Here is a 13,185-nt window from a genome sequence, read left to right on the forward strand (position 1 = left end):
ATCCATTCATCTTCCAACCGCTTATGCTGTTCAGGGCTTGCGGGGGGGCGGGGGGGTAGCTGGAGCCTGGCCCAGGAAGCATAAGGCAAAAGGCAGGAGAACGCCCTGGATGGGATGTAATTCCACTGCAGGGCACAAGACAGGCTAGTCGGGGGTGCCAATTAGCCTAACTTTGAAGTACCTTGAGGAGGGCCACGTGACGAGGGGAGAATGTGGAGCGGAAGGGAGATCGGAACCCCTGCAGGTGTGAGCCAGCAGTGGTACTACACTTATAATTGTTGCTGCCTATATTTTGCTTAATTATCATCATATTACATTATTACGTTTCCCTCCTCCCAACAAAGGAATACTTCTCGGCATGTACAGTAAGCGCGAAAGGAAAGTTTTAGTCTTTGCACCAAATCAGTGCATCTTTTCTTAACATATTGCTATATTTACAAACACATCTTGGCATCTACACAGAGGCTCCATTGTGAAGGCAAACGCGTAGGCGGGGCGGCCGCTTCCTGCAGAGGGGGGCCCCCATCTCCTCGGACCGATTCCGATTGATCAGCCTAGTATGCGGAGAGCCACGGCGCGGACGCGGCCTCTCTTCAGGCCGAGGTCACCGAAGTCGGGAGGCAGCGTCTGATTGCACCCTTCAGTGAGCCGTCTGAGCTCGGCGAGCTGGTACGGCAAATCAGTTAATGGCCGTCTCATTTTAAAAGGTCACTGCATTGCAAGGATGTCTCTCCCACACATTTTTTGTTTGATTAGCAACTGATGCCTGCAGGATTTATATAATAAAATGCTTTTCCTTGCTGTGAGGTTCAGCACCACAGAGACAGTAAGGAAATTGGCACTTTCAGCACCATGGACAGAGACTAGATGCATTACCCTGTTCTTCCACACATACCACTCACTCACTATCTATCTATCTATCTATCTATCTATCTATCTATCTATCTATCTGCCTTAAATAGGCTCTACACTCAATGGGAATCAATCTAATCTATCTGACTGTCTGTTTATCTCATTTTGAATATTGGGCAGCATCTTTCTATAAAAATGCTGATAATTTCTCCAAGGTTGACCCAGCTGTTTACAGCCTTAAGTTAAAGTTGATAATCTGCAGTTACTGTCTTTCTGTCTGTCCACAGACAGATAGACAGACAGACAGACAGACAGATAGACAGACACCTAGCTACCTACAAACATACATATACACTGTATGGCCGTATGAGCGGCACACACTTATACAAACAGCCACCCCTGACACACACACACACATTTCAAATAAATGTTACTTCTATACAGCAACAACACAACATCGCACTCTGAAAATGAGCAGGGCTGAAAACGACGGCTGTGAGAAATCTGCCAATTAACCCGCAATCTCTTTAAATCCGACACCGCTGGGCAGAAGTTGGTATTAATCTTCCGTGGAGGTCACACTGCTCCCATGCTAAACGAGCCTTACAAAGCTGTATTACTGAGTATGATATTACACAAATCCCCGTGTGACACTTCTGACACTGGGTTAAGAGGTATGTCACAAGACACTGGAGGATTTAAAATATACATTAAACTGAACAATCATAAGTTTTGATTGGAGACAATAAAGGAGCAAGAATTATGTATGTATTTTTGTACAAATGTGTACAAACATGCACATACATACACACACACACACACAGGTTTGTAATTATACCTGTGTGGGGACTCTCCATTCATTTCAATGGGGAAATCGCTAATCCCAACATGACGACCCTAACCCCTACTCAGCCCTAACCTTAACCATAAGTAACCCAACAAAATATGAGACTTTCGGCATTTGTAGTTTTATCGATTGCATTCACAGATCTTTGTGGGAACCTGAAAAATGGTCCCCAACACTTCAAAATAACAGGTGCTTATCATATTGAGGGGAGGGGGGCATTTGGTCCCCACAATGTAATATAAACATAATCCCCACACACACACACACACAGGCACTGGGGACTTCATTCATCGACACACCACAAGAGTAATTAGTGGGATTCCTCAATATTGTAAATACTCCCCTATTCCGAAATGAACAGCGACTCAGCCTTCGATGCCTCACCGCGAGCAGGGAGGACACTACAGTAAATCCTAGGGGGCACAGCTTAATAAATTCTAATGGTGTTTTATATAAATGCTAAACATCAGCTATATGACCTTTTCATCTCTGTCTTCCCGTGTCTCTGAGGTCTCTTACAAACTCGCACTGCCGCGTGTCCAGGGGTTCTTTTCTTATTTCTGAGCCCATTACAGATTCAAAATGGCACCAGGGATCCCTACTGTCCTCCCAAGTCAGAGGGAATGACTCTGCACTCTCCAACCAGCGTCATTAAAGCCATTTGTCTTGTTGAGAAAAAAAATATTCTTTACAACCTTCTGTAGGTGATTTTTTTTTCTTTTAAATCGATGTATCATATCCTTTCCCCACGGAATTCTTTTAAACAAATAATCACAAGTCGCTATATCCTAAACATGTATTTCTCGGAAACCTCAAAAATAAATGACTGTCCACACAGCATAGCTGCAATCGCTGTCCAATAACCACCTCATTGTCTCCGGAACACGATCTGCTCCATTGCTCATACCTCTACATTTAGATAAATGACCACGGCGTCCACCTCTGGCCGCCATCCCATCCTCCTGACAACGTTCAGTGGGTACGGATACAGATGAGATAGGGAAAGCTGTCCGCAGACTAATTCCGGCCCCCGCAAGGCGGGGTCAGTGGTCTTGAGACTCAGAAAGCCTTACCCCGTCCGGCTTGCCATCCGAGGCCGTGACAGTCAGGTCGTACCGATCCGTGGTCTCCCTGTCAAGGGATTTGCCCAGTATCAGCAGTCCTGAACTGTAACACAAGAGAGCACACGGAAACCTCAACGACAAAGCCAGCCACTGAAATAAGCACATTAGTACTTGTGAAATTGAGTTAATTATAGTCATTTGGCAAGACAGCGACAGTTTTTTTTTCTCTCAATATCATATTAAAGTGCTTTTAAAGTGTCAAAGATTAAAGCAGACATTTACAATAAGGTACTTCATAAAACAGTTTAAGCAAAGCAAGAATTACCATCAGGGGATGCGAGGCTCTTTAAAAATGACAACCCCATCAATAGACTTGATGTTTATTTAAACAGAAAAGCAGCAGGTTATGCTGATAAATGTGAAAATGGTAATAAAATGACTGCATTGCCAGAAATATTTTATAGACTAACCAACAGGGTCATGGTGAGCATTTACTGTCACTCAGAAACAAAGAAATCTGGAGATATTGCAAAACATTTAAAGATCGTCTTTGATTTGGTTAGTCATAAACAAAAGATGCATTGGTATTTTGAAATATTAAAAGGCCATTTAAAAATATCTGTAATGTTTAATAATTTTAATATTGCTACTCTTGAAGTGTTTATTTTTATGATAGAATCTGTTGGGGAAAAAAATGAATGGATCTGATGTTCAAATGAAGTCTTTTACAAATCAAAAGAGCCTTTGCATTGAAACTGGATTAATCTTCGCAGATCAATATAGCGCTTGGTGGAACAGAAGAATTTTTCCTTTTTTTCCCCCACATATTCGGCCCCTGTTCAGCTACTGCAAATTACCGCCATAAAATAATGGCAAGGAGATGGAAGAGATGAAGACTAAAGTGACCTGGTATCTGAACTACTTTGATCAGAAACGAAAACAGAAGTACATTAGCTCCTGTGTACTAATGCCCTTTTGCAGACACATAATCTATTCACAAAATTATCAAAAAGAATCGCAAACACATGCTCACAAAGGTGGAAAAAACACTAATGATAGTAACAGGAAATAATGAAGGATAATTATAATCAGCAGAAGAAAACCAGAACATGCTTCACAACAAATTCAAGGGAAATAATAATTATTAGGGCTGGTTTTGAAGTACTAATTCACTGGGAAAAAGTTCAGAGAAAATTTTCAGAGCCTTGCACAAATAAAACCACACCTGAGAGGTAGATGTTCAAATACTTTGCAAATTGATGTGTTGCTTGGGAGATGTGAGAGGGGTGGGATGTCACACAGTCTGAGCACTAGTTGCATTTCCTTCCATTATATTTATCCAATATCCTTTCAGGACAATAAAGAGTCATCTGTGCATGTCTAATGAACTCGTTTAACAAAATGAAGACCAATGAAAAAATGTTATTTCAGGTCTCTCTCCATTTTATATAGATTCTACACATTCATAAAGGTGATTTGTCCAATTTAGTGTCATTACTGCCAGCATATTAGGGCCATTCGTCCCCCAAATCCCTGCTCTGGGCTTGTTTTTCAGACATCATTCATGCAAAGAGTGCATGAATGCAAACACAGTTATGCAACAGCAAAGTATTTCAGTTTATGTTTAATCATGTGACTTATCTAGCAACTTTAAATATACGAAGTCGGGGGCAGCGTGTGGCTCAGTGGGTCGTGTCACGTCTGTGGGTCCTTGAGCAAGGCCCTTAACCCCCAGCCCCACCCCCCCGGGTGCCACAACAGGTGGTTGCCCTTCACAGCCAAGTTTGCTCTCACCTTCAGAGAGAAAGATGGAGGAGGCGAAAAGAGAATTTCCCCACAGGGATCGATAAAAAGTATCAATTATTACTGAAAAAGTAGCTGCAAGTGTGTATTACAAAAAAAAAAAACAGTGTAATTTCAGCTGCTTAGGACTCAATCTTTTGTGGCAGAAATTGCATGAACATGGCATTTATGTTACATCTACCTTTATAAATTCAGTCGCCATTTTTATCTAAAGTGACCTTACATTAATGGCACCCCAAGTGCATATAATAAAACAGATAAGCACTACACTTTTAAGTGCTTCTGGATAAGTTTCGCAACTAACTGGTCAATAGCACACACACAAAAGATGCTGCTTCAAAGTTTGAAAATGTGTTTTAAATTTAAGGTTTTATAGTTTACTTTGCAAACATATTGCAAGTGGTCATCACTCTGTGGAAGGGATTGTATCTCTATGAGCCTATCCTTCAAAATGGACTGAAGAAGCGGCTACATAAGTCCAAAAGAACGCCCAAAAGAACACTAGAATTACATCTAACGATCTGCTGGACCCCAACATTATACCTGTTGGCCATATTTATACCCTAACATTACAATACTTGCTGAATAGCAATGTTACTCGTGGGCTGGGCTAGAAGAGTGAGATGGGGTAGAGAGCAAAGTTTTACTGCAAAATATAAATAAATAAAATGAACTTTCCGCTTATTTATATGGTTATTTGTGAACTTAAGCTGATTCTGCAGACTTCTGGAAAAATGTTCTTTGAAGGGTAATATTAGCCCCTTCTAAAAATGTCTGCCAAAAGCCTAGCACAGTCTATCATCAAATTTACCTTATCCCAGCTATTAAGCCTGGTGGTGGGAGTGTCATTGTTTGAGAGCGATTTTCACCCTGTGCTCCTGAATGACTCGCCATTATCGCGGGAACGAGGAGTCGCAGCAGTATTACCCAGGAGGGAAGCGTCACGCTCTTCATCTGAAAGTTAAAGCTGAACCGAAAATAGGTACTGCGGCAAGATGATGATCCGAAAAATTCCAGGAAATCAAACAATGAATTAAGAGCAAGGCTTTCTGTGAGCTCGAACGGCCAAGTGAAATTCCAGACCAACAGGAATGCCGTGCAATTACAGGAGCCTCAGTTTTTCAAGAAGGCAATCAAAATCTGGAGCACTTAAAGTGGCACAGGAGATAATGTAAGAGCTGTTTGTTAACTATAGGAAATGTTGAAGTTTAAAGTGATGCCTGCAAAACAATGCCCATCCATCCATCCATCCATCCATTCATCCAAATTCTAATGATCCCGTAACTGTTGCACAGGGCACGCTGAGTGTAATGCCAAGTCCCACACAGGGTACATTGTTAAACAACGTGCCAAGGATTGCAGAATAAAAAGGGTAAACTTGTTTCTAGAATAGAATAGAACAGAACATAATAGAATATCAATACTTTATTCATCTTTGTGGGGAAATTGTCTTTTTGCCTGTCCCTTCCTGCTCTCCATGTGACAAACACACACATATCGAGGTGAGTGTGAAGCTTGCGGGTCACAGCACAGGGTCAGTCAGTGTTCCAGTGCTCCTGGCGCAACTGGGGGGGTCGCGGGCCTGGTCCTGCAACCAGGAGACCATGATGATCTTCAAAATCCGTTGAACTTCGTAGTGTTAGCCGGAGCTGTTCCTTTGAATGCCTGGATGCCAGTGCCGACGTCTGAACTTGATGTGGGCGGCAGCTGGCAGACTGCAGAGACCGGGAATGATGAAACACGAATTCTTCGGAGTGGCAAAGACGAGGCCTTCAATGGTTTCCTAAATATGCTGGAGGGCATGAGCAGAAAGCCCTGCTAGAAGGTAAATCCAGCAGCAAAGTATGGAGATGCTCACAGCTTAGGTCAGCATCTGAGTAGAGGCTTATGAGGGAGGGACCATTATGCTCTACAGAGCAGGTTCTTGCTCCTAATGTGCCATGAGAAGCTAAAGTTAACGACAGTGACAAGAAGCACCTTTTCTATGCCTTCACATACAGTTTACACCTATTAGTCATTAGGATGGCAGCTTCTATTAGTTCATAATTATATGACCAGATTTAAGCAGAAATACATTTTTGTACTGGGAGAAAGGTAAAACAAACTGGTTCGTGAATTTGCCAACAACATAAAGATTATGGAGCACCATGAAATCAGCCATGGGAACGTGTGAGGCTTTCACAGAGTGTTACTCCGTGTCTTCTATTTCCATTCCATTTGTAACTGGTTTTTATTCCCCCCCCCCCCCAATAAAATGAAGAAAGGCGAAAGGCAGCAGATGAACCAGGAAGCAGGAACAGGATTATTGGCAGCACCTGCTGTTCAATCAAATGCACCATCTTTACCTTCCTGCTTATTGAAGGGGAAATAACAGAACTCACGTATTAATGTTTTATTGGGTTCCTGAAATGGCGGCGGTTAATCGTGATTTTCGTTATCGGGCTTGGGAGAGTCTCCACTGAAAACTACTGAGGCTGGACTTTCAGGGGGTTCTGCAAGGAACGTTTCATTGCCCTGAACTTCTGAACAGCATCTCCCATAATCACATCAGAGCCATTATGCTCCTTTATAGAGTCCTTATGCTTCGGTAATCTGATATAACAAACAGCTGAAAGAAATATTTACTATATTTATGCCATATTTATTCCCCGCTGCAGTCTATATTAGAGAGAAGTGTGACAATGAAATGGCGCTAAAACACAATTGCTTTGCCTTACGGACACACTGTGGCAGGACGTGAGGCATACTGTAGGTGTAAATGAACCAAATGAGGAGACAAAGGCAGAGGGCGTCGGGGTTAGGAGAACAGATGGACTTTAATACTGGAAAGAAGACAAAGACCTCTTAAGAAAGGCAATTCGCCAAGACACAAAGGACTACAGCAAGCCCCGAAAAAAGCGCTACCTATGTGGAAAAATCCAAGCCTCGCTTTGCCCTCTAAGACTCCACCTGAATACACTGAACTTACCCCATAAAATGCTAACAAGCAATTACTCCAATCAGGCCCAGCTGGGATTCATTAACCGGGTTACTTATGGGCATCGAGCTGGTGATCAATCATGGTGGAAGTGCAAAAAACTACCCAAATTTTCCTCTACCTACTGCCAGCCATATATATACACACAAACGCAGCGTTACTTGTTTCATTTATTGCTTATTAGTCTTATATACAAAAAAACCTAGCAAAAATCCCCTTTTGCTTTCACAGGATTAAATCTGTAACAGTTGGAAAATAAATAGATGTCAGGTTGCTTTAAAAACATTGGCTAACATTTTACTTAAAGCAGTCACCATAATGTATTATAGATGCACTATAGATACTATCATAATGCATTAAAAATGTCAGTATAAGCCATTATAATGCATTATGAAGGTATTTATAGTGCATTATAAACATCACTATAATGTAGTATGCCTTTTTATAAATATTTATAGCCATGTTGATATTTATGAATGCATTATTATGCATTATAAAGGATCTATAATGCATTATACATGAGTGCTTTAAGTAAAGTGTTACCAAACATTCTCTTTTTGATACAGACCATTTTTATTTCCCATTTTAGTGACATAGTAAAATGAATGTTTTGCTTCTCTAAATGTAACATATTTTCAAAAACAAGCACTGACTAATATGCCATCTGATGCTTCTGGAAGTCAATGGGAAAGTAAATTGGAAGCAATATTGGCAATCTGAGGACACATTATAATCTGCCAGAAAGAGCAACCAACACACAAAAAATGTAAAGCTAAAAAAATAAAACTGGCCTTCATGCTCAATGAGGAATTGGGCTGATATAGAGGGTAATGACAAGAACTGTCAAGTTTTAAACCTGAAGGGCCTTTACTTGTAATAAAAAAGCAAAGTGTTAAAACGTTAATATGCAATTTCAGTGAGCAGCATGGGATAAATGATGCAAATTTGGAATCAGAATAGATGAAGAACATTTTGAATCCCTGATTAGCATGTTGAGTCTAGAATTACCTGTAGAGTCATGACAGACCTTCATGGGAATCATGCTTGAAACATAATTACTGATAATGATAAAACCATTAATCAATTATTGCTAAATATTAGGAAGAAACCTGACTTCGGAATTGCATTTTGATTTTAAGAAAATATGGGATTTTGTTTCCAAAACATCCTTTAATTTTGTAGTTAGGATCAATTTTCTTATTCAGAGGTATGGATGAACAGGACAAGGAAACATACAGTGCTGAAATAAGCTTACGTTTCAGAGAGGTTGAAGACGTTCTGCGGATCCCCGGTTTGGATTTTGTATGTAATAGGATCCTTTTCTCGATCTGTTGCCTAGAAAATATAGAAGATTTTGCAAGATTCTGAAGATGTTCTTATATAGCTGGTGTAGTGTTCATTTTACAGTAGTTTCCTTCAGGAGAAGCAATACTTTTCATTTAATTGGGGTTTTCCTGAAATTCAAATAAACCCTAAGGGGCCATTGTTTTTCTATATCTTCTATAATTCTTAATATATTTTGCTTAACAGTACTCAGTTCCATCCATCCATCCATCCATCCCCTAACTGTTTATCCAGTACAGGCCTGAAGGTACTCTACTAATTGCATCGCCATACAGAATTGTACCAAGTCTACCTTCATTCTCCCACAAATGACTTATTCGAATGTTACAGTAAGTGGATAGTGTGAGCTCACATTTGGGTCTAGGTGACTCTGACTTGGTGTCAGGTTTGGTTTGTGTTAGGAGGATGGGAGGAGGAGGGTGGAACCTGCCCACCTGCAGATTGAGCAGGATGGCCCCGATCCTCATGGCCTCGCTGACCTCCATGTTGTACGTGAACAGGGGGAAGCGTGGGGGACTCTGGTTGTTGGGGGGCAGGACTTCGATGTAGACTGTGGTGATAGAGCTCCTGGAAGGAATCACAGTGGGGTTTGCTGAAGTGGTGCCTCAAACAACCACAGGGAATTACCAGTCACTACATACTTCACTGTGAATGCCATGTGCTAAATCAGGCCCATTTCCTGTTTATGGCTCGATCTGAACCCATCTTCATCAAATGAAATTTTAAACAATGATTGCTCTCTTCTCGTAGTTTCTGTTTACTGTAAACCCAGAAGGAAATATACTAGGGAGCAAGGGCGTAACGCAGGATTGAAGAGGGGGGGGGGGGAGGGTGGTGAGATGCCCACCCATTTATCATTACAATATAATTATTTGGGAGGAGGGGATTGTATTGACTGGTTCTGATTATTAGGGGGGCTATAACCCCTCCCATCCACCCCCATAATTTGCGCCCGTGCTTGGGAGTGCTTACATGATGCTCAGATTGTTTTTCAGGACGTAAGTTTTAATGTTTTCCTTCTTTATATCCGTTAATTTCTTGCAATATGGCAGGATACATTCAGTATTATATCTTTGATGAGCAATATAGTTTTTTAATGAAGGCACAAAGGCGATGCCATTAGAAAATGACAAAAATAATAATACACAGATAATCTACAGATAGATATAATACCAGTCAAAATTCTGGACACACCTGCTTTCAATGCATTTGTTTGATTTTATCCATATTGTTTACCTTACAGTAAAAGGCCTCAAGACAATGAAGCAATACATATCGAATATTGCAACGGCCAAGAGTGTTCAACATCTCAAGTTCTTTTCAAATTTTGCACTCTTCAAAACAGCCCCTTTTTGCTTAGATGACAACATTCTTGACTCTTGGCATTCTTTCAACCAGCTTCCAGATGTAGCCACCTGGAATGCTTCTCCAACAGGCCTGAAGTGGTTTTTAATAAGTTCTGGGCACAAGCTGGCTACCTGCTCTTACTCTTCGATCCAACTCACCCCAAACCAGCTCTACAGGGTTAAGATCGGGGGGATTGTGGGGGCCTGGCCATCATTCCCATCACTACATCCCTTTCCTTGTTCACAAGGTAATACTTACTACATAACCTCGAGGTGTGCTTAAGGTCATTATCTTGTTGAAAAACAAATAAGTTTCAGTCGGTGTGTTCAGACTTTTGACTGGCACTGTAGGTAGGTAGGTAGGTAGGTAGATATCAACGTTATTCCTACCATCCAATATACTATACACATCTTACGAATTAATTTTCACTATAGTAATAGTGACTGCTGTTCTCTGCATATGGGACTTTTTCCAAGGAAAATGCACCTATCATAACAGTATCTTTTTGATGAAACAACTTCTGTTTACATAAAATGTAAAGCGATTGGCCCAGCAAAGTCTTAAAAGCCAATCAGAACCTGCTCAGTCCAAACAGACCTACCTCCTCTGCAACACAGGGGCACTGTCCGTGGCCTTGACGGTCAGCGCGTAGGAGCGGCCCACGATCAGGCTGACACCAGGCGCCACGGAGATGAGCCCGGAGCGGTTATCGATGGTGAAGTCTCCCTGGGCACCTGCCAGGATCTCGTAGGTTACCAGCCCATTGAGACCCTCATCTGCATCCAGTGCTGTCAGCTGAAGAGAAGGCAGTGTGACCCTTCAAAACTGCATAATGTGCAGATTTCTAAAAATACAGACAGTCTATTCCATTTTAAATCTGCCATGTGATGAAAAATAGGACCATATGACCCGTTTAACAACATTCAAAATGGCAAATAAAATCACAGAAATCCCATCTATAGTCAGACAGCACATTAACTTGACAATAATTGCCATCACTGATACAAAGTTGCCATACCACAACTCACCAATAAGGAAAAGTATGGCTCAACTTAGAAGCTTATTATTTCAAGATGATCCCATAATCCAAAATTTAAACGTTTCCTTCATACCTGCTAAAACTACTGCTACGTTTATTATAAAAAGCATCTCATTTCACGAGAGCACATTCCACTGAGGCAAATGCTTGAACTATGAACAGGTATGTCTGGTATAAGAAACAAATTAAATCAAAGTATTTGCAGTAGCATTTATTACTCAGTTACTCTAAGCTATGGATTATGTTCTGATTATGAAATAGTTATAAGCCAGAGTCTCCCCAAATCTAATGCTTTCTAGTGAAAACCTTTGAAAGTACAGCTCAAGGTTGTTGCAGTCAGTACTACAGTAATTCACTCCCAAATTAGGTGATGATGCCACTACTATAGTACTCGAAGCAGGCGGCCTGTTTGCGAGAAAAGCGAGAGGTACTGATTACCCGAAGGACGGCATCCCCCGATAGCATGTCGGTGTAAATGTCGACGCTGTAGGAGATGTTTGGGAACGTCGGCGCGTTATCGTTGGCATCGATCACCAGGATATTAACGATCACAGGTGCGCTCTCCTGGACTCCGTCAGAGGCGATCATCTTTTTGGGAAAAGGAGGCGCAAGATTCACAAGTTCACAGGCCAAACTAATAAAAAAAAAAAGGTAGGTAGCTAAAGAGATTTCAGGACCTTTTCTAGCCTGTAGTAACACTTTCAAATAAAACTGTTTCAGCAAGTTCTGTATTGTCAGTGTGAAAGTACTATAACCATGAGTGCGCCCTGCAGAAAAGCCCTTGCACAACTTAAGATCAAAGTGTATATATATTTTTATGCCATTGGAACCAAAAAAATGCATTACTGAGTGCAAGGCTTCTAGCACTGATAGTCACACACACATACACAAAACCCACACACATTTTCTAATTTTAATCTAAAATAAGAACGCAGACTAACAGATACAGATGATAAAAAGTGAAAAATCTGAAGTTGTAAAATGTGTTCTTTGATTTCAGGTATTAGACATAGAAGAGGGGAACAAATTAGTTAGAGACAGCGTAAAAAAGGGAAAATGCCAAAAGTTTCCGGAAGCCCATTTCAAACCCCCTTCAGGAGACACATGGCGTATTTAAATGAAGGACATAATTTCCTGAAATACCACTACAATATTTATTTATAACTTTGAAGAGCTCACACGCTGTTCTTATCTACTCTGTTCCCTTACATTCTTTTCCTCTCAAAGTCTGCAGCAACCTCATATCGACTTCATATCGTTCTCATCCCGGGCACCTACTGGAGATCACCGAGTGCCACATCACCTTTCCTCAGCATTATCAGACCTGTCCTCATCAACACACAAAACACCTGGAAGGTTTCTCCATTAGGCAGCCACTTCAGTAAAGTCTCTTGATGAATAATTTCTGGTAAGAAAGTTAGAGTCTTGCATGAGGGTCAGTTTGAGTGCATAACCTTGCATTGTACTGAGGGTATTTCCACCAAATGAAAATCAGTGACCAGGGATGAGTAGCATTAGACAGAGCTTGGATAAAATACAATGACCTGTAAAAATGAATACAGATGAGAACAAAAACAAAGGTAGACCGCTGAAGTCCAGTGAAAACTGGAGGAAAATTGCACACTCAATGGAAAATGAAAAATGGAAAGAGACTAAATGTTCTGAGTTTTCAAACGACATATAAAAATCCACGTTGTCATGGTTTCTACTCTCCTGCTTTAGAATATACATGCAATGCTGGTGACAAAGATACAGACCAGTTAGGGGTTAAAATCAAGTAATTCACTTAGCATTTTAAAACTCCTCACTGCTTAGCAACCGTGCATTTCAGTCTTAATCTACAGGCACATGGAGTCTCCAACAGGAAGCAGAGTTAAAGTCTAGTTTTCTGCTCTGCAATTCGAGGGCTAGA

General features: G+C 41.1%; 1 protein-coding gene across 2 annotated transcripts in view; it reads right to left on the reverse strand.

Moving 5' to 3' along the window:
• Positions 1-13,185, reverse strand: part of pcdh15b (protocadherin-related 15b) — a 155,563-nt gene that overhangs the window by 56,647 nt on the left and 85,731 nt on the right. For both annotated transcript variants that reach the window (XM_023830939.2, XM_072703571.1), the window contains 5 exons: positions 11,712-11,861; positions 10,836-11,029; positions 9,322-9,454; positions 8,799-8,878; positions 2,773-2,866 (listed from right to left, as the gene is read on the reverse strand). In XM_023830939.2, the coding sequence (XP_023686707.2) occupies positions 2,773-2,866; positions 8,799-8,878; positions 9,322-9,454; positions 10,836-11,029; positions 11,712-11,861 (651 nt within the window). The remainder of the gene's footprint in view (positions 1-2,772; positions 2,867-8,798; positions 8,879-9,321; positions 9,455-10,835; positions 11,030-11,711; positions 11,862-13,185) is intronic.

This window comes from Paramormyrops kingsleyae, chromosome 20 (genome assembly GCF_048594095.1).
Source record: "Paramormyrops kingsleyae isolate MSU_618 chromosome 20, PKINGS_0.4, whole genome shotgun sequence".
Lineage (NCBI taxonomy): Eukaryota > Metazoa > Chordata > Actinopteri > Osteoglossiformes > Mormyridae > Paramormyrops > Paramormyrops kingsleyae.